We start from the raw sequence: 22,528 nt of genomic DNA, 5'->3' as shown, positions 1-22,528 counted from the left end.
CTGACCTATCACCTTCATCTCCTTCCCCACTGACCTATTGTACTCTATGCCACTCTCTCCCCACCCCCACCCTCCTCTAGCTTATCTCTCCACGCTTCAGGCTCTCTGCCTTTATTCCTGATGAAGGGCTTTTGCCCGAAACGTCTGATTTTGCCTGTCCTCGGATGCTGCCTGAATTGCTGTGCTCTTCCAGCACCACTGATCCAGAATCTGGTTTCCAGCATCTGCAGTCATTGTTTTTACCTCTAATCATTGAGGGACCCTATTCTCTCCCAAGTTACCCTTTTGTCCTTAATATATTTGTAAAAACTCTTTGGCAAATTCTATTTGCCAAAGCTATCTCATGTCCCCTTTTTGCCTTCCTGATTTCCTTCTTAAGTATACTCCTACTGCCCTTATACTCTTCTAAGGAATCTTTTGAAAACATTTGCTTTAATTTTGGTCATGGAGTACTGCCAGCTCTCAGCTGTGTTCAGTGTATCAGAATGCTGCATCCCTGAAATAGGACCATGTGTTCATACTGCAGCTATCCCAGCTATAGTAACCAGTTTGGTAAGGAATTGGCTTTTATAATTTTGAACCACTTTTGACCTGGGTATTATTTTAAATGATTCCTGCAGCTCTGTGTTTGGAGGGAGATGAGGAAGGAAGATGCTTGAGAAAGAAACAAAGGATAATTGAGAAAATGTTTTTAGTGCAGCGCGTGTCTTTGGAATGAACTCCCCAAGAGTGTGGTGGACACAGGTTCAATCAAGGCATTCTAGAGGGATGAAGGCAAAATCCTGCAGAAATCTTAAATAAACAGAACACTGCAGAAACTAAGCAGGTCTGGCAGCATCTGTGGAGTGAGAAACCCATTTAATGTTTTGAGTCTGGTATGACTTCCTCCCTGAGTTACATCAGACTTGAAATGTCAATTGTTTCTTTCTCTAGAGGGAATAGGATCATTATCCGAAGAGGAGAAATATGCAAGATTATGTGGAAAAGACAGGAGTGACACTAGATTAGTTTCTCATTTGGAGAGTCAGTGTGGACATGATGGGCCAAATGGCCCCATGCTGTAACCAATCTATGATCCTGTGATAGAAATGTGGATGCTGGCTTATATCTTGTAAACTCTCTGGATTATGTGTGGTTTAGAACCCAAGTAATAAATGTAGGTAATTTTGAAGTATACCGGTCAAATGCTGAATCCTCAAACTATATAACTGATGCAAAAAAGTCTTTTTTAAAAAATAAAAGTCATTGGTATATTGTGTGAATCTGACTTGGAAGATAAAAACTTACGGTGCTTTTAAAAAAGGAGTGCCCTCACTCGACGTTATACATTGATCTGAAACTATATTTTACTCGGCAGTGATCAGCCCTTTTCAGCATGAAAGGAAATGTCTTCGTTGTAGCCGTAGAACATTGCATTGCACCTATTATTGTGTCGTACTTCTATCTGTGGAAATGCTATTTCACCTGAACTGGAGCAGTGCCATGAGAAATCTGCTAGCAGATTATAAATATTCACTCTTTTTAAAAGAACAATTGTTTCATTTTAAAAACAGAACCTACAAATGTGGATCTTCACATTGATGGTATTAATGACATTTGCACCAAAGGGGAGGACATCAATTTTGTCTTCACTGGATTTTCTGTCTCTGGAAAGGTAGGAGTGAATCTTCCGTCCACTTGAGAAGCATATAGCCATAGAAATCTTTCTAGACTGTTCCATCTACTGTAGAACTAGTTTACTGCCTCATTGGAAATGATTGGCTTACTCCAGCAAACATATTAAATCAATGACATTTCAGACCCATTAGAGAAAAGATTACTTATGAAGCAACCCATTAACAGGAGTTCCATCTTCAAGTTGCCATGTTACTATTAAAGCTAAGCATCTGCCATTGATTATTTACATATCATATTGTAAAATTGCCAGTAGATAAAGTACAACAGTAGGTCAGAGACTGGGAATTGTGCAGTGAATAACTCACTTCCTGACTCTTGAAAGCCAGTCCACCATTGACAAGGCAGGAGTGTGATGGAATACCCCCACTTGCCTGGATGGGGTCAGCTCCAACAACACTCAGGAAGCTTGACACCATCCAGGTTAAAACAACTTGCTTGATTACCATCCCATGCACCATCATCAGTATTCACTCCCCACATCAGGCAGCAGTGTGTTCCATCTACAGAATGCACCGAAACAACTCACCAGAGGTCTTCGGATAGATCCTTCCAAACCCATGACTTGACCACCTGGAAGGCAAGGGCAGTGGATACATGGGACCACCACCCCCTGTAGCTCCTCTCGAAAGCCACTCACCATCCTGACTTAGAAATATATTGCCCTTCCGACTGTGTTGCTGGGTCAAAATCCTGGAATTCTGTTCCCAACAGGACTTTGGCTATCCAAACTTTATAACTGATGCAAAAAAGTCTGCACATGGACTGTAAGGGTTCAAGAAAGCAGCTCGCCATCCCCACAGCGAGTTTGGATGGTCAATAAATGCTGTGGCAGCCAGCAACACCCCACATCCTGTAAATGAATGTATAAGCAAAGTACATTTTTCATGATTTTGAAATATTGTGATTTTGTTTTATTTTTATTTTATCAGGTTTTAAGCAAAGGTCAAACCTCAGGGCCTGCTGGGGTTCATGTTACCTTAAAGAAAGTTGGAACAGATGTTGACCAGACTTCATTGACTCACACTGGAGGAAAGTATGTACTTTCTTATCAGTGACTTCACCGTCGTGAAGAGGAGGAGTTCACTTTCTCACTGAAAGAATTCTCCCTTGTGTTTCTTTGGCAGATATGTATTTACAAAGGTGCTGCCTGGTGACTATGAAATCTTTGCATCCCACCCCACCTGGACTCTACAGAAAGTAGGTTTGCTTATGATAATTGGTTAATAGCTTGTAGTTGCCTTAGTGGCTAATTTTGAAGGTGAATAGTTTTGGTGTTTCACTGGGCACTTTAATGTGGTCTCACATAAATATGCATCATCCATCCATTCTGGGCTCAGATGGTGTGGCTGTAGTTGTGTAGCAGCCATACAGGACCCTAATGACCTGTCAATTAACTATCCATGAAGTGTAACCATACCATGTCATTCATTAACAAATATTGTCACACAGCAGTGATGCTATTGTCTATTAGCTTCAGCATGTACACACACCTCCAGTGCAAGCTAGAAAATACCCTGATTGCATTTGGAAGATAATGTTTAGTAATAAATCAGAAATTTGAACTTCTGGCTGAAATTAACATGGGTGTAAACCATTGGAAGTATACACATGTCCTTTACATCCTGTCTGGGCCCATCAATTAGATTGTTGCATGGAGTTTTGGTCTCCCAACCTAATATACCTGCTGTAGAGGGAATGTGGTGGAGGTTCCCAAGGCTGATGATGCTGATAGCAGCACTGTCCTACGAGAGGTGAGGTTGGTTTTACTGTGACTGTATTCCCTGGATATTAAGAGGATGGGAGAGTATCTGATTGTAATGTAAAAAATTCCTACAAGGCTGGATGGGCTGGATGCAGGGAGGATGTTTTCCCTGGTTGGAGAATCTAGAACCAGGGGACACAGTCTCAGTCAGGTAGAGGATTTATGATTGAGATGATGAACTGTTTCTTCACTCAGTGGGTCATGAACATTTGGAATTCCCTACCACAGGAAACTGTGGTGGCCAAGTCATTGAATATATTCCAAAATGCGATAGATGTGTTTTTAGATTTTAAAGGCATTGAGGGTAATGGGGGGAAAGCAGGAATATGGCAAAGAGATTAAAAGGTCAGCCTCATGTGCAGTCTGAAAGGGGGATCAGCGCCATGTGGGGTCTGAAAGGGGACCTTTTCCATGCTCCTACCTGTTTTATCCACATTATATCATGAATATTGGCATTTCATGTGCCTTGGTTTGCGGGGGAGGGGCACTATATCAGTGAATTGAACTTATTCATCGGAATTATCATATGAAACCTGAAGTTGTTTAGCTATAGTAGATCGTAGATTTGTAGAGCTGTCAGTACGGAAACAGATCCTTTGGTCCAACTTGCCGAAGCAGACCTCATAGCCTAACCCAATCTAGTCCCATTTGCCAGCATTTGGCCCATATCCCTCTAAACCTTCCCTATTCATATGCCCATCCAGATGCCTTTCAAATGTTGTAATTGTACCAGCCTCCACCACTTCCTCTGGCACGTACCACCCCCTGTGTGAAAAAGTTGCCTCTCAGATCTCTTTTAAATCGTTACCCTCTCACCTTAAACCTGCATCCTCTAGTTTTAGATTCCCCATGGAAAAGACCTTGATTATTCCCCTATCCATGCCCCTCATGATTTTACAATCCTCTATAAGGTCATCCCTCAGCCTTTGATGCTCCAGGGAAAATCGCACCTGTCTACACAGCCTCTCCCGACAGCCCAAACCCTCCAGTCCTGGCAGCGTCCTAGTAAATCCTTTCTGCACCCTTTCGAGGTTTGAATTGTAAGATATTATTTTTTCTATTGTTCTTTAGGCATCTACCTCAGTACAGGTGCTGAATTCTAATGCAAATACACTTGATTCGCTTATCGTTGCTGGGTATGAGGTTTTGGGTTCTGTGCGTAGTGATGGAGAACCAATGAAAGGTGTAGTGTTCCTACTGTTTTCGTCGTCAGTCACCAAGCAGGTGAGTGTGAATAACCCGATCTTTGTATAGATAGCTGAATTAGCAGAAATGTAGGGATTTTACATAAAGTTTCTGAATTGTTTGCAATTTGGTTCTTTAAAGGCTTCAGTTTATCCTTTTAAAAATGTGTGCACAGCAAGCTTTGTTTTAATCAGCTCCTTATGAACTGGCACATTTGATAAACTGGCAAATATTATATCCCTCAAATAGCGCGAAGTTTGATGTACTATTCTGTCCAATTATTATAGTTATTTGATGTACCCCAATGCAAATATATTTGTTGTTCAGTCGAATGGCCACACAAAATATCAACAGTTGATTCAGTTTTGAGTCAATTTCTCCTCAAATACCGCAATGTCCGAGTAGTCAGTTGAGGGTGTGAGTGAGAAGGCTCTCTGCTGGTAAGTTTTGTTTAAGGTGAAGTTTGCATTATTATTTAATTGATTCATGCTGTAAATAAGGTCTAACAGTGATGCGTATACTGGCTGCATGACGTTCTATTACTCAGTGTGAGTTTGTACATTGATTATGTGAAATATATGGTCAACCAGCACACTGCAAGACCCAAGGGTTTGGAGCCAGTAAAGACTGCGAATGCTAGAATTCAGAGTCAATAGATGTGAAGCTGGTAAAGCGCAGCAGGTCAGACAGCATCCGAGGAGCAGGAAAGTCAACGTTTTGGGCCGAAACCCCTCGTCAGGACTGGATGACTGTTTCAGACAGAAACATTGCCCTTGCTACTCCTCAGGTGCTGTCTGACCTGCTGCGCTTTTCCAGCTTCACATTTATTGACTCTGGTCCAATAGGTGCCTGTTAATAGAAGTTTGTTGTATGTAAGTTTTCTCTATGAAATGTCTTTGAGATAGCTAAATGTGCAGGGGTACCATGGAATGGTCGCAAGTTTAGTTAGTCCCTTTGGAAGCTAAATTGGCATTGTTTTTCATTTAGTGAAGAAATCTGTCTGACAATTAATGCTGTGACTTTTACTGCTAGGATACCTTTGGCTGTAACTTTTCTCCGGTTGAAGGATTTCAAACAGCAGAGGAAGCCTCGTCTTTTCTGTGCAGCGTTGTTTCAGGAGAAGATGGATCGTTCATTTTCCCATCCCTCCCCAGTGGAGAATATACAGTGGTGAGTAAGTGACTTTAATCCAGGCTGCATCAGAAAGGTTTGAGGTGTCACTTCTGGGTTTACACAAGAGGTAAGGAGGAAGAGACAGTGGTATCATGATATCATCACTGGATAGTAATTCATGCTAATGTCCTGAGGTCATGGGTTCATATCCCCACCCTGGCAGATGGTAAATTCAATGAATTGACTTGGAATTCTGACCAGGAAACCACAGTTGATTGTCCCTTCGGGAAGGAAATCTGCCATTGTTACCTGGTCTGGTCTGCATGTGTCTTCACTGTGGTTCGGAGGTAGTGAGCACTGTAGATGCTGGAGAAGTCAAAGTCTGTGGTGCTGGAAAAAGCAGATCAGACAGGTTGTCTCTTCACTGTCCTGTAAAGGGCAAGACACTGCTCAAAGGATGAGTAACAAATGCTGGTCTAACCAACAATACCTACATCCCACAAAAGAATACATTTTGAAAAGCTGTGCGTTTACGTGCAAGAAATAGAGTGGGAGATTGTAAAAATAAAACATTAACCTGACTACATAGACTAGTGGAAATGATACTGATGTCATAAATGGAGCTGGAGCCTGGGTCTGCTGGACTTTACAGAAGTTGTTCTCTAGTTTTATAGTCTGTAATAATTATGGTTAAAGTTAGTTGCTTTTCACTTGTGTAGGTATCATCCTGCCTCATCTCATGGGAAGGCTGCGGTGAAATGAACCTTTCACTGGAATAATGATCCAGAGCCCCAGGCAGATGGTGAAATTTGAATTCAATAAAATATGAAAGAAAAGTAAGCAGCACAAATCTTGACCACCCCTGCTGATAATTAGAAAACCCATTTGGTTCACGAGTGTCCTTTAGGGAAGGACCTTACCTGGTCTGGCCTACATGTGACTCCAGACTCTCAGCAATGTGGCTGACTTAACTGTCCTCTGGGTAATTAGGGATGGGCAATAAACTCTAGTCAGCTTATATAACTTTGCCTCTACCTGGGTCTTTTGGAGATAATTTGGATGGTAGGTATCTTTGCAAGTGTTTCTTCAGCTTGGACAGTCTTTGACAAGAGATCCCTAAAAATTGGTTGGGATATTACAATTTAACTTGCAGGATTCGAGGATGCTGTTGAAGTGTTTCCTCTTTAAGCCTGATAACCATTGCCCGTGATGAACCTGTAGAGTAGACATCTTGTCAGGAATACAGAATATATGGCCTGCAAGATTAACCATGACCTGTGCTTCATTACTGGAGATACGAGTCTGATATTAGAGTGCTAATCCTTTCAATGGATTTGTAGGATTTTGTGGCGGTGTTATTTATGAGATATTTCTTGGGATTTGAGGTGTCTGCTGTACATGCTCCCTATCTCCAACAGGTTGAGAAGGGATGCCAACACTGCTGTTCTGCAGTCCGTGAGCTTGGAGCCTGGTTTGACGGTTTTGGCATCAATCACTCAGAGGGTCAAAGGCTGTGCTGGTGTACTGGAGGCGATGTTGAATTCCATTGTCAGCATCTGCCCTCGTTTTTTAGGAGGCATCTGAGAATTGATTCAGGTTGTCTAGTAACTTAACCTGGACCTTGAGAGGCAGGGCAGTGTCGTGTGGAGGGAACAGGCTGGCAGAGCATGTTTGTCTTCTGGATGTTTAGTTGAAGACCATCTTCTCATACCCTGGTTCCCAACCCTCCACCTCTGGGCACTAATGTCTACTAATCTCCCAGTTTCCAACCTGTCTTTCCTCCCTAATTCCTGATCTCTTACTCTCGTCCCCAGCCTGCCTGGTTCCTGATCTTCAGTAAAACTGCACGTGTGAAAATTGAAACACTTCAACAAATCTCATTCACTAGTGTGTGTACAAGTTTCTCATGAGAGCGTGATCCTTGATGGCAGCAAACAGTCATTTTACAAGAAAATCCTTATCTGTCTGCAGTTCCAAACTCTGGACACCAGGTGGCCCTGCAGGGCTGTGTTTACCTTCAGAAATCCCACTCAGGACAATTTTAATTATGTTGATGCCAGTTAATTATTTAACATTTTAATTTTTTTTGGTGCTCTCCTACCGCCTCTGCTGACTGGCCTAGCACTGCTTGGCCCCGTGCGGTTTTTTAGCTACTTTCTGTGGTTTTGCCGTGCACTGCCATTAGATATAATAGCAGATATACTCCATTAGATATAGTAGCAGAAGGAGGCTATTCAGCCCAATGAGGCTGCCTGCCATTCAGTGAGATCATAGCTGATCTGATAATCCTCAACTCCACTTTCCTGCCTTTTCCCCATAACTCTTGTTTTCTTTAGTGATTAAAAATCTGTCAATCTCAGTCTTGGGTAGATTTAATTACAGAGCCTCTACAGCCTTTTGTGACAAAGAAGTCCATAGATTCACTAACCTCTGAGAGAAGAGACTCCTCCTCATCTCTGTCTTAAATGAGTGACCCCTTGTTTTGATCTTCTGATCCTACACTATCCCACAAGGGGAACGTGTATATCCCCATCTACCCTGTCAATCTCCTAAGAATCTGATAAGTTTCAATAAGATCACCTTTCCTTCTTTTAAACTTTGATGATGACAAGTCAAACCTACTCAACCTCTCCTCAAAACAATCCTTCCATACTTATGATCTACTGAGTGAACCTTATGTGGACTAATTCTAATGCCAGTATGTAGATAAGGGACCCAAAACCAGTACGTAGATAAGGGACCCAAAACTCTTCACATGTATTCTACATGTGGTCTGACTAATGCCTTGTATAGTTTAAGCAATACTTTCCGATATTTATACTTTATTCCCTTGAAATAAAAGCAGAGTCCATTTGTCTTCCCTAATATATGTTATGCTTAGATGCTAGCTTTTTGTGATTCATGTACAAGGACACCCAAGACCTTCTGACAGTCCTTCTCAATTTAAATAATATTCAGCTCCTTCATTCTTTCCAACAAAGTTCATTACCTCACATTTTCACCTTTTACTGAAGTAATCTGCAGCTGAATATGTGTTGCTGGAAAAGCGCAGCAGGTCAGGCAGCATCCAGGGAACAGGAGAATCGACGTTTCGGGCATAAGCCCTTCTTCAGGAATCTCCCTTCTCCCTCGTCAGATCCACACCCCCCACCAACCCAACCTCCACTCCTGGCACCTTCACCTGCAACTGCAGGAGGTGCAAGACTTGCGCCCTCACCTCCCTCCAAGGCCCCAAAGGAAACTTCCATATCCGCCACAGATTCTCCTGCACCTCCACACGCTCTGATCTCCAGCATCTGCAGACCTCACTTTCTCCTGAAGTAATCTGCAGCTGACTATTGGCCGAAATCAGCTGCCCCTTCTCCTCCATTTACAACTTCTATTAACTTTTTAATAGGAGTAAATCTTCTAAATTGTTGCAATGGAGAAATCCAACTAAAGGCACTTTCCAGGCCATGCAAGAATGGGGAAAAGGCAGATAATTAAACCGAGTCACGGAGCTAGGTGTGGAGAGAAATAAAAAGGTTGGAAGTTGAGAGAAAAGGGGAATAATGTCATTGAAAAGTCGCATAGCCAGTGTTGAAGAAGTGTGATGGAAGGGTAAATTCCACGGGGAGCTCCCTAGCAATTTAGTGAAATTTTTAAATCTTTCTTGGAGTTGATCATTCATTAGTTTGAGCTTTCTGCATTTCTGTTGCTGCTGTCAAACTGGAAATGACAAGATTAAAGTCTGTAAGCAGTTACTGAAGAACTGTGAAAAATCCCCAGAATATCATCTAAGTGGTATTCTGTCATGCTGTTTAAGAGTGAATGTCTGCATTGGGAGGAGTTCCTGTTTATGTGTTTATTAATCATTACCATTGCTTTATCCCCCACTGTCAACATCCTAGAGGTTGGCTTTGTTCAGAAACTGAACTGGACTAGACATTTAATAATGTTGCTACAAGAGCAGGTCAGCTTTTGGGGATTCTGCACACTGTTCATTTCTTGTCTTGTCCACCAATTTCAAGGCACAAGACTGGGGTGTGATGAATAACCTCCACTTGCCTGGGTGTACACAGCTCTGGCATTACTGAAGAAGTTCAATACCCACCAGGCAAAGCAGCCTAGTGAACTGCAGTCTGTCTACCACCTTCAACACTCACGCCCTCCCCATTGACATACAGCATTAACAGTGTATACCATCTACAAGATGCACTGCAAAAATTTACCAAGGCTCCTTAGAGAGCACCTTCTGAACCTACGACCACTTCCATCTCGAACTAAATGGGTAGCAGATACATAGGAACGCCACCACCTGCAAGTTCCCCTCCAGGGCCCAAACCATCCTGACTTGGAAATATATCGCTCCCTTCCTGCAATGATGCATGAAAAGTGGATAGCTGTTTCACCTAGGATTTCCCCTTGACAGTGCTTTTACCAAGACATCCTTGTATTATTTAATGCAACAGTATTTATGGGATAGACCTTAAAACTTGCATCTAAATCTGTTTCAGCATTGCATGTGTGTTAACCTTTGCTGCATAACGAATGGTTTACTGTTGGTTTTTTTGAAGATAGTGTTACCAGCTCGTCTATTCCAGATGGTTTATGTCGAGCTGATTTTGTTCCTTGTTTCTTTGCTGTATTCTTTTAAATTAGTGAAATAAATGCAGCTTAAAGTTTCTAAGTTATTTGAGGTAAACCTCAGTTCTAGATAGTTTATTAAAGTTAGCCTGTAAAGTTTGGTGAAAAGACTGCACTTTTTGTTTTTCATGTATTTGTTCTGATGGACATATGGCTTTTGGTTTGTCAAATTTGAAAGCCCAGGAAGTGTCTTTGGATTCTTTATGTTGTGATATTATTAATTCTTTAAATTCTAGGTACCATTCTACAGAGGTGAGAGAATCACATTTGATGTAGCCCCTTCAAGACTCGATTTTTCTGTGGCACATAACAGTTTAAGGATTGAGGTACACTTCTATAAAAATTATCATGAATCCAGTTTGTTTAAATGACTAAGAAGGTTATAAATTAGCAGATTCTCTTGTGTTCCTTGGCTGCTGTGTAACCATTCATTAGTGTGTTGCAAGGTCACGTGCAGGATATGTCATGCTGATCTTAATGTGGGACCATGCAATGATGGAAACTGTTTGCTGATAAATTCTAATGTGTAATTAACTAAAGGCAGTGCAGTTGATAGAATTCTGCAGATCAGAATGTACAGCTTCTCAGTAAGTGCAGGACAAAGGCCTGTGATTTACTGTTAAATGATAACTGTGTCCTACGTATGCATAGCGTATCCATCAAACTGAGATACTGTTAAAGAGCTAGACCAAGCATGCTGAACTGTTAACAGTGTACCTATAGTCTGCAAGAGATAACAAGAAAATTAAACACTTCTGTAGAAAGGGAAGTGAAATTAGGAAGGCATTTATGTTGGTAAATGTTTCTAGCACTCTGTTCTTGGCAGAGATTTCTGAGCATAATTTCTTGGCTTGCCTGTCTTTTATCTCAGTTGGAGTAGCATACTGGCAGTCGAAATTGTATGAATCATAGAATCCTTACAGTGTGGAAGCAATCCGTTCAGCCCACTGAGTCCAGACCGACCCTCTGAATTGTATCCCACCCTCCTGCCCTATCCATGTAACCCTGCATTTCCCATGGCTAACCCACCTAGACTGCACATCCCTGGACATTATGGGCAATTTAGCACTGCCAATCTACCTAACCTGTGCATCTTTGGACTATGGGAGGAAACTGGGCACCTGGAGGAAAGCCTCACAAACACAGGGCGAACATCTGTGTGAAGTTTGCACAGATACCTGAGGCTAGAATCGAACCTGGGGTCCCTGGTGCTGTGAGGCAGCAGTGCTAACCACTGAACCGCTATGCTGCCCGATAAAGGGAAAAAAATTAATTGGAATGACTTCCCTAATTTTTGAGTTCCGTTTCAATGGAATTGACAAATTTAATAAATGTCAAGCTGTACGTTTGAACCCAGCTATTTGCATTGGGTGGTAACACATTAACTTTGTACATTATGGCATCATATAAGATTTCACAGAGACCTTGCACATCCTAAGACCCTAATAAGAATAAGATTAACCTGTGAGACAATTTTGGCAGATGCTAGTTGATTTTTACCTGAACTTCATTTATCTGTCTCCTAACATGATCTTGTGGGTAAAAGCAAAATAATGCGGATGGTGTAAATCTGAAATAAAACAAAGTGTCAAAGAAACTCAGCAGGTCTGGCAGCATCTGTGGAGAGAGAGCAACAGAGTTAATATTTCAAATCCATTCAGTTCTGAATTGATTGGCTGAAATAAAGATTTTCATTAATTGCTGTATACAACATTTACTCTGTAAATGAAAAGTCAGTTTATGAAGCAGAGTTTATCTTTAAAACATTGTATAGTTTTCTTTTGTTTGTATACATTTCCTTATCAAAGTCATCTGTTGCAGCCCGTCTTTCGAGTGATGGGATTCTCTGTTACTGGCCGAGTTTTGGATGGGCCAAATGGACGAGGGGTTCATCATGCTACCGTTATTCTCAGTAACCAAATCAAAGGTATGTGAATGGTGGTGGCAGCCGCAACAATGTAGTTTTAATGCATTTGGTGCCTTATTACTCCGGAGTTCCCGGGTCTGGCAATTACCGTTGTGTTGCTGCTCTGCTTGGTTTAGTCGCTGCCTCGACACTGCTCTGCACTTCCTTTCAACCTGGTTTCCCAAAAACATGGAGCACAGTGCTCCTGGAGAGCCTGGGAAAGAGTTGTTATCACTTGCCCCACCATGTACATGGCACTGACTGGCAGATTTAAAGTTTTAAAGGTCCAGTGTAAATATTACTGGACAGGTGGGGTGGTAGGGAGGGCGAGGTGGTTTCAGGACAGTCGGCGAGGTGGACTGGGGGGGGAGGAGGGTGGATGAGGCAGGCTGGGGGAGGAGGGTGGATGAGGCAGGCTGGGGGGGGAGTGGGAGGGGGAGGGTGGATGAGGCGGGCTGGGGGGGGAGGGGGAGGGTGGACGAGGCGGGCTGGGGGGGAGGGGGAGGGTGGACGAGGCGGGCTAGGGGGATGGGGGAGGGTGGACGAGGCGGGCTGGGGGGGAGGGGGAGGGTGGACGAGGCAGACTGGGGGGGAGGGGGATGGCGGACGAGGCGGGCTGGGGGAGGGAGGGTGGACGAGGCGGGCTGGGGGGGAGGGAGATGGTGGACGAGGCGGGCTGGGGGAGGGAGGGTGGACGAGGCGGGCTGGGGGGGGGGGGGGGAGGGTGGACGAGGCGGGCTGGGGGGGGAGGGGGAGGGTGGACGAGGCGGGCTGGGGGGGGAGGGGGAGGGTGGACGAGGCGGGCTGGGGGGGTGAGGGGGAGGGTGGACGAGGCGGGCTGGGGGAGGGAGGGAGGGTGGACGAGGCAGGCTGGGGGGGAGGGGGAGAGTGGACGAGGCGGGCTGGGGGAGGGAGGGTGGACGAGGCGGGCTGGGGTGGAAGAGGCAGCAGATGGATTGGGCCTAGTCATTTAGGTGAGGGGCATGTAATCGGTTGGCTGAGAAGATGGGAGTTGGGACTTAGGTGGCGTTTTAGAAGATTCGTCAGGGGCTGTGGAGATATTCAGGCACGGTAGGTATTTAGGGTGAGGACTATTAAGTGGGATGGTTGGGGTGTGTGCAAGTGGGTAGGCTATTGATAGGGGAGCAGAGGTGGGAGTTTGAGTGGTTGAGGTATCGGGTTAGACTGGGTTTTTCAGTCAATGTGACTATTCACGAGACTATCTGAAAACTCTAGCTCCTACCTCAGACGTTTGCAGTGGTTCCTGGGGAGTAAGTGAGTTATACTTTCCAAGTTTAGACTACCTAAGCATTTCCCATTGAGTCAGTGCATTAGGGTCCAAAGTGAATCTCCAGCTGTGCATCTCTAATTATCTGAGATTCAACAATATGGACTGTCGTGATGTCCAAGTGAACTAGTTGCAGTGTAACAGTTGGGGTGGCATGGTAGCTCAGTGGTTAGCACTGCTGCCTCACAGCGCTAGGGACCCAGGTTTGATTCCAGCCTCGGGCGACTGTCTGTGTGGAGTTTGTACATTCTCCCCGTGTCTGCTTGGGTTTCCTCCGGGTGCTCCAGTTTCCTCCCACAATCCAAAGATGTGCAGGTTAGGTGAACTGGCCATGCTAAATTGCCCATAGAGTTAGGTGCATTAGTCAGGGGTAAATATAAGGGAATGGGTCTGGGTGGGTTACTCTTCGGAGGGTCGGTGTAGACTAGTTGGGCTGAAGGGCCTGCTTCCACACTGTAGGTAATCTAATCTAATCATAACATGTACCTGAAAAGGGTATTTTCTATCCCCTCTGAAATGTCTCATTCCTGACCTATGTTATGGACCAGGTCAGACCCCCTCAAAATATATTAATATAATAGCCTAAACTCTAACATTTTCTTATTTTAAACGTAAATATCAGGTGCTTTGCTTCAAGCTACTGGTCAAACTACTTGATGTTAAGCAAAACATAATTTATTCGAACACTAGAGTTAAAATACAACAAAAGGAAGAAGAATGTGGAATAACTTAATTCTGTTGGAAAACCTGATCGAAATTAGATTATACTAAACAGTAACTGCTCCAATAAAGTAACATCCCACAAACACACCCTTGGCAAAAGGCAAATTCAGAAAACAGGATTGTCTCACAAGGAATCCAGCAGCCAAGAAAGAGAACCCCCAGCTTTTGTCTGTAAAGGAATAAATAGCTTTCAGTTCTTCAAGACCCCAACAGGAACTGATAAAAGGTAAACCTGAACTCCCTGGTTCTGTGTTTGGAGGCTTGACCACACCCATTCAGGCTGCTTCTATTGTTCCAACTGTAAGAAAAACGCCCAAGGCTTCACAAGGTTTACCTTTTTATAGACTTTCAACATCAGTCCTCCAATCTCTCTCTAAAGGAAACCAGGGCAAAACGCACCTCTTAAAGGCACAGCATTGTCACACCTATTCAGACTGGAGGCCTGTAACTAGTGGTGGGCCACAAGGATTGGTACTGGGTCCGCTGCTTTTCATCATTTATATAAATGATTTGGGTGTGAACATAAGAGATATGGTTAGTAAGTTTGCAGTTAACACCAAAATTGGAGGTGCAGTGGACAGCGAAGAAGGTAACGTCAGAGTCCGTTGGGATCTTGATCAGATGGGCCAATGGGCTGAGGAGTGGCAGATGGAGTTTAATTTAGATAAGTGCGAGGTGCTGTAGTTTGGAAAAGCAAAGCAGACCAGGACTTACACACTTAATTATAAGGTCATGGGGAGTGTTGCTGAACAAAGAGACCTTGGAGTGCAGGTTCATAGCTCCTTGAAAGTGGAGTCGCAGGTAGATAGGATAGTGGAGAAGGTGTTTGGCATGCTTTCCTTTATTGGTCAGAGTATTGAGTACAGGAGTTGGGTGGTCATGTTGCGGCTGTACAGGAGATTGGTTAGGCCACTGTTGGAATATTGTGTTCAATTCTGGTCTCCTTCCTATTGGAAGGATGTTGTGAAACTTGAAAGAGTTCAGAAAAGATTTACAAGGATGTTGCCAGTGTTGGAGGATTTGAGCTATAGGGAGAGGCTGGGGTGGTTTTCCCTGGAGCGTCGGAGGCTGAGGAGTGACCTTATAGACGTTTACAAAATTATGAGGGGCACGGATAGGATAAATAGACAAGGTATTTTCCCTGGAGTGGGAGAGTCCAGAACTAGAGGGGATAGGTTTAGGGTGAGAGGGGAAAGATATAAAAGAGACCCAAGGGGCAACCTTTTCACCCAGAGGGTGGTATGCATATGGAATGAGCTGCTAGAGGAAGTTTCATACACACATCACCCTCTGCATGAAGAGGTTGTCCCTTAGGTCTCTTTTAAATCTTTCCCCTCTCACCTTAAACCTATGCCCTCTAGTTCTGGACCATATCTATTTACCCTATCCAAGCCCCTCATGTTTTTATAAACCTCTATAAGGTCACCTCTCAGCCTCCAATGCTCCAGGGAAAATAGCTGCAATCTATTCAGCCTCTCTCTATAGTTCAAACCCTCGCACCCTGGCAACATCCTTGTAAATCCTTTTCCAACCTTTTCAAGTTACATGACATCCCTGTAGCAGGGAGAACAGAATTGCTCGCAGTATTCCAAAAGTGGCCTAACCAATGTTCTGTACAGCCGCAACATGGCCTTCCAACTCCTATTCTCAATGCACTGACCAATAAAGGAAAGCATACCAAATTCATGGAACTATGAACCTGCACTCCAAAATTCAGCTCGATCATGGCTGATCTTCTGCCTCGATGACATTTTTCCTGCATGATCCCTATATCCCTTAATATTTTTAATTCCACTAAGAAATGTATTGATCTCTGTTTCAAGTTTACTCCATGAGGGAGCTTCCACTGCTCTCTGGAGTAGGGAATTCCAAAGATTCCCCACCCACTGAGTGAAGCAATTTCTCCACTTCCAGTCTGAAGCGACCTGCCCTTTATTTTGAGACTGTGCCCCGGTTGTAGAAACGTGCCCAAAAACACTTCCTTCACCTTTTCTGATGATCTTTGTAAGAACTTTGTAAATCTCAGATTACCTCTCATTCTTCTAAAGTCTAGAGAATATAATCTCCTTAATCACTCCTCAAAGGACAATACCACCTTCCCAGGTTCTGTTTGGTGTACTTTTGTTACACTCCCTCTAGGGCAAGAATATGCTTCAATTAATCATTAATCCTGAAAAGGTAGCACAGTAACAGATTTCTCAGGAAGCATGGGTTATGGCATCAAATTTAAATGTTTCTATTTTCTATAAGTGTCTGAAGTATGAATGTTAGAAAACATTGTTAATTCCATCACTCTGTTATTTCTATTTGATCATACAATGTAGCCTCTCAGTGAGTGAGCATGCCTATTTGTTCCAGGTTAAAACTACTCAAACTGAATGAATTCTCTTATGGCTGCGACCTTGGGATTGATGTGTGCTCTGAATGGATTAAAATTTTCCCCTTTTGTTCTATATGCTGGTTAAATTCAGTCTCCCAATTTCTATAAAGAGTAATTTTAATCCATTATGCCACCCAATATTGTTAGAACTTCAGTAAAGTTATGTTTGTAATCTGTATTCACACACAGACAATTGCTTTCCTTTGTGAGGATGATGGTTCTGAACTTCAGCAATCTGGCTTTGACATTTAAATACCAATATTGTTTGAATCTACAAGAGATGATTCATTTTTTTGGTCGAAATATGTTTAAGATGTAAAATATTGCAGTCACATGGGCAAAGGACAAATGTGGAAGAATCCTGTATCTCTCAACCTTCAAATGGTACTCCCCTTATGACATTTTAGTATGAGATAAACTTAGTGATATTTCCCTTTACCTGTAGAGGTATTAAAAAAATAAAATATGAATAAAAATTGAAATTGTTAATTCTGAAGGTGTTTTTGCATGGATAATGTCAGCAAATTGTCTGCACATTGCTTGCTAATTAGTTGGGGGGTAGCCCTATTGATGTTAATTCTCAGGAAGCTGTCGGTCTGTTCCTGTTGTTCTGTGATTCATCAAGTGTGAGTTAAAGAGTGATGTCATGTGTGTGCTGTCCACAGGGTTTTTGTAAGCAACACTACTCAGTTGCATAAAATGATAGGGAATAAGCTGGGCTTCAGATTACACTTAAACACCAAATTAAATTATCCCAAGTATTTTGCTGCAACTGCAGTGACGTGGCTGTACATCATGTTGAAACTGATGCCTGTTCATGTTTGCTGGCGTGGTGATTTCTGCTTTAGATTTTCTGTATCAGCAGGTTTAAAGTGAGTGATTTTCTGCTGTGGTGTGATAATCAGTGAAATAAAGCTGACAGTGACATTTCCAGAAGAAAATTACAATCAAATTACAAAGACTGTTTCTTCCAGGCCCTGCATTGCTTACATGTTTATCCATTTTCTTCTTTATTGCACAGTAACCACAAAAGCTGACGGCTCATTCAGACTTGAAAACATGACAGCCGGCACATATACCATTAATACACAGAAGGAGCACATCTTCTTTGAACCAGTTACTGTGAAGATTGCCCCAAATACTCCTCAGTTGGCAGATATCATAGCTACAAGGTAGGAGACAACAGAGCTGTTGGAAGATGCATTGTATGCATAAATATTGAACTGGCTTTTCCATCACTGTAGTATTTCTCTCAAAACTGGTTGCAACAAAACATTGTATTGTTTCTCCATTGCTCTACAGCTTTAGTGTCTGTGGGCAAGTAGCTGTCAAGCGGTTCCCTGAAGGATTAAAACCAATCATCAAATATAAATTAGCAATGGTTGCTCAAAATAAGGATAAAGCCTCGCCAGTTATAACAGAAACGGATTCCCATGGATTGTTCTGTTTCCAAGCAAAAGCAGGAACCTATATCATTCAGGTGAAATTAATATATTATTTAACCTATTCAGTTATTATCTGAAATTATTTATGTATTTCAATGAAAAGGGACAGCTTGATTTTGGGAGTTTTGTTTTTGCTTTGTAAATTTAGGAACCCTATTTATTTATTGTCAAAATGTTGTTGTTCTTTTCATTTGTAGGTCTATTCTTGTTAGAATCTTAACCAGTCCGTTCTACAAGGAAAATCATGTCCATTGGAGTATATGAGAATGTTAAAAAGCCACAATTATATATTGATTATATTAAGCAGTGCAGCACTGTTTAATATAATCATCTAGGTGGAATCAGTGTATGCCTAACGTTCTAACTGCTTTGTTAGCATAGTCATCCATGCACGTGTGATAAACATTTAGTGTTGAAAATATTTCCAGTGCTACATTGTCAGTATTTTTGAAGCTTCTGTAGTTGGTAAATTCCATGTGTAGATATCATAATGGAGTTTTGTCCTTTCCTCCCCTGCTGTTCACATAAATGTACTTTTCTATAGAGATAATTAGACAAAGTTGGAAGCAGGAACAGTCACAGCTTGTACCCTCCCAAGTTCAGGGGCAAGGGCCAAATATAACACCCTGACTGACACTCAAATGCAATGCGCTAACTCAGTATCTGTTTGAAATTTAAGCTTTAGAATCTTATATATTGGCTAACGCAAGCCATCAAAAGAGCGGGGATTCTTTATAAAATAACTGTGATCTAATGAATAAATAGATTATTTTTTTGCTCATTCTACTTTCTTCCATTCTTAGTTTAGATGTTTCACTTTGACTTTGCATATTGCATGTTACAAAGTATTTGAGGAATGGGAAAACAGTAAGACTGAGATTATAGAAATACTGTTATTGGTGGATGAAGAATTGCACATATCCACCGTTAGACATAGTATTTGTATTGGTCTAACTGGTTATGAATTACATAGGTGATGGTCAGCGAGATTGAAGCAAAAGCAGGACTTGCACTGAAACCGAAGTTTCAACCTGTCACAGTTACAGATGCACCCATTATGGATCTATCCTTCACCCAGTTTATGGCATCTGTGACTGGGAAAGTACTCTGTTTGGGTAAGTGGGTGTTTGCTGGGTATGAGTGTTGGTTGAATTAGCCTCCTATGATTTCAGTATTTGTTTTGATGAACAGAGCTTCACCTGTAATTAAAACTACTCTTTCCTTTTATATTTTGGTCAGTGTTCCTTTCAGTGAAGTGAAGACTCTAAATTTTCATGTAGTTCCCCTTTCAGACCTACACTGGTGTAAGGTCAGAAGTTACATTATAGCAGGTTATAGTCCAAGAGGGTTATTTGAAATCACAAGCTTTCAGAGCGTTGCTCCTGCATCAAGTGACTTTGTGACTTCTGACCTTGTCCACCCCAGTCCAACACTGACATCTCCACAAATGCTGGTGTAACTACTTAAACTTAGCATTACAAGTGATAAGATATTTGAAATGCCGTTCAGCTGTACAATCAGTGGTTGGAGAGGCTCCAGGAGGAGTGCAAATCATTGTTGCTGTATATATTCAAATGCAACTGGCAGTGGGTTTTCCTCACAGGTTTCTTCTCATCCAGATGAAACTGAAAAAGTTGTGGATTATTTGAAAATGGTAATTGCTGTTTTCTTAAGTTAATTACTGATAATGTTTTTTTTAAACATAAATGCTGCTGTCTCAGAAAATTGTTCAATCACACTTGGGTGTGAGGAGAACCTGATTCACTGACCTTGATACCAAGGAGTGTAGCGGTAGTGTCCCTGCCTCTGAGCTAGGTGATTCAAGTTCAAGTCTAACATGCTTCAGAGGTGTGTAACATCTCTGAATAGGTTGATTAGAAAATACCTACCTTGGTACTAATTGGCTGCTGTATGTGTTTACTTATTGAGATTGACTTGTGATAACTTTGGTGGGTACTGTTCTGATATTGATTGACATCATCTCCATTACCAGCAAACAACAACAAATTGAACTGGCAATTTTGTCCAGGTTTTACAGCTTTAGCGAGAAAATACTAAACAGAACTAAGCTGCAACAACTTGTGTTTATATTTACATTTAACAATAACATCATAAAATATGCAGGAGAATAATATAAAACAAAATCTGACAGCACATCACATACAGAGATACAAAGGCAGGTGAAAGAGACTCGCTTTAAGAAAGGGCATGGGCTTAATCCAGTCACTAGCACTAGTACGTTTGTCACTTTAGGTGGTTTTATCTTTTTGTTTTTCTTGTATCTGTTGTTTAACTGACTATTAAAATCAAATTCCCAAATTTAAAAGTTAAGAAGACAGAGATACAAAGCTCTTAACTATACAGATGTTTTTGACAGAACAAAATACTTTGGATGCTGTAAATCTAAAATGAAGACAAACTGGTGGAGAAACTCAGCAGGCCTGGTGGCATGTGGAAAAAATAGCCAGAATTGATGTTTTGGTTCAGTATGACTGGTGGAGTGCCTCAGGGGGTCGCTGCTGAGCATGTTGCTGTTGTTATCTACATCAATGATTTGGATGAGAATATACAAGGCATGATTCATCAGTTTGCTGATGACACTAAAATAGGCAGTATTGTGGACAGTGAAGAAGGTTATCAGAAATTGCAGCAGGACCTTGATCAGCTGGGGAAGTGGGCTGAGAAATGGCAAATGGTGTTTAATATAGATAAGTGTGAAGTCTTGCATTTTGGAAAGTCAAATCAAAGTAGGGGTTTCATGGTGAATGGTAGGGCCTTAAAGGGTGTGGTGGAACAGAGGCACCTTGGAGTTCAGGTGCATGGTTCTCTGAAAGTGGAGCCACAGGTAGACAGTGCGGTAAAGAAGGCTTTTTGCAGACTGGCCTTCATCAGTCAGGAGAAAGTGAGGACTGCAGATGCTGGAGATCAGAGCTGAAAATGTGTTGCTGGAAAAGCGCAGCAGGCCAGGCAGCATCCAAGGAGCAGGAGAATCGACTTTCCGGGCATAAGCCGTCAGGCTGCACTTGGAGTATTGTGTTCAGTTTTGGTCACCTAGCTACAGGAAGGATGTTATTAAACTGAAAAGAGTGCAGAAGAAATTTACAAAGATGTTGCCAGGATTCAATGATCTGAGTGATATGGCGAGGTTGGACAAGCTCAGGTTTCTTTTTTAAGAGCATAGAAGACTGAGGGAGGATCTCATAGAAGTATATAAGATCATGAGAGGTATGGATAGGGTGAATGCACACAGTCTTTTTCCCAGGGTTGGGGAATTGAGAACTAGAGGGCATCAGTTTAAGGTTCGAGGGGAAAGAATAAAAGGGAACCTGAGGGGCAATCTTTTTTACATAGAGGGTGATACACCAATGGAATGAGCTAGTAATGGAAGTGATTGAGGCGGGTACTTGAACAACATTTGAAAGGCATTTGGACAAATACATAGATAGGAAAGGCTTAGAAGGATATGGGCCAATTGCAGACAAATAGGGTTAGCATTAAGGAATGTTTCGGTTGGCATGGACCAGTTTGGACCACAGGGCTTGTCTCTGTGATGTAGGACTCTATGACTCTTCAGAGCTGGCAAACTGATCCAAAGAAGAGTCATATTTGGCTCGGAATGTTACCTTTGTTACCCTCTCCAAATGACAGCTATGCCTTGCCTACCTCTCTTTGGCAGAAAATGTAATGCTTTAAAGACTAGAAAATATTTACACATTCTCTAATTTTACCACTTAATCACATAGTTAGATTCTAAACAAGGGCAGACCGACAATATGGAATTGTACAATAGCAAGACAAGCAATGGGAGTTGCTGTCATTTCATATTTCTATTTTAAATTGTACAGCTTTGTTTCACTTGCTTTTCCTTTAAAGGATTTCTGTGAGTAAACAAGTGATTCATGGATTTGTAAATGTTTAAAACATTATTATAGTTCTCAGTTACAGCGGGCGGTCAGGTATTCATAAAGCCCTGTATTAGTGTGCTAAACAGAGACACCATTGAGTGCACAGGGCAAGAATGGTGGATAATGAGCTGATACAGAAACTACAGATATCCTTGCCATCCAGGTCTTGATTGTCCTGATATACTTTAGCATTAGTTGTCGCGATTTGGAGGTTGTAGTATCTTTTGAGTTTGTGTTGAATTTATGTTTCTCCTATGTTAATGAACAGAAAAAAATTAAATTTTTTAATGGATTAACCAAATGTTCAGCATTGGGTGTAAAGGTTTTGTTATATACTTTTTGTAATACTTTTAATGATCTGGCCTCTCACTATTTTCTTTATTAAGATTCCTGCAGCGATCTTGCTGTGACCCTTCAACCTTTGAGTCGTCATAGTGACAAACAAAGCATGCAGCTCTCTGGAGGTGCAGACTCCGCATCGTTCACTTTTAATAATATTTTGCCTGGCAAATACAAGG

At 42.1% G+C, this 22,528-nt stretch overlaps 1 protein-coding gene across 1 annotated transcript in view; it reads left to right on the top strand.

The window, feature by feature from the left end:
- Window positions 1–22,528, top strand: part of nomo (nodal modulator) — a 96,250-nt gene that overhangs the window by 9,944 nt on the left and 63,778 nt on the right. The window contains exons 4-14 of the mRNA XM_087997592.1: window positions 1,554–1,654; window positions 2,607–2,710; window positions 2,802–2,874; window positions 4,511–4,663; window positions 5,657–5,794; window positions 10,600–10,689; window positions 12,185–12,290; window positions 17,682–17,832; window positions 17,963–18,140; window positions 19,079–19,220; window positions 22,397–22,528. Coding sequence (XP_087853718.1) covers window positions 1,554–1,654; window positions 2,607–2,710; window positions 2,802–2,874; window positions 4,511–4,663; window positions 5,657–5,794; window positions 10,600–10,689; window positions 12,185–12,290; window positions 17,682–17,832; window positions 17,963–18,140; window positions 19,079–19,220; window positions 22,397–22,528 — 1,368 coding nt within the window. The remainder of the gene's footprint in view (window positions 1–1,553; window positions 1,655–2,606; window positions 2,711–2,801; window positions 2,875–4,510; window positions 4,664–5,656; window positions 5,795–10,599; window positions 10,690–12,184; window positions 12,291–17,681; window positions 17,833–17,962; window positions 18,141–19,078; window positions 19,221–22,396) is intronic.

The sequence above is a fragment of the Chiloscyllium plagiosum genome, unplaced genomic scaffold (genome assembly GCF_037043375.1).
Source record: "Chiloscyllium plagiosum isolate Xiang-an unplaced genomic scaffold, Cpla_swu_hap1 HiC_scaffold_20, whole genome shotgun sequence".
Classification (NCBI taxonomy): domain Eukaryota; kingdom Metazoa; phylum Chordata; class Chondrichthyes; order Orectolobiformes; family Hemiscylliidae; genus Chiloscyllium; species Chiloscyllium plagiosum.
The sequence above is the reverse complement of the archived record's forward strand: the minus strand, read 5'-3'. Positions and strand labels throughout refer to the sequence as shown.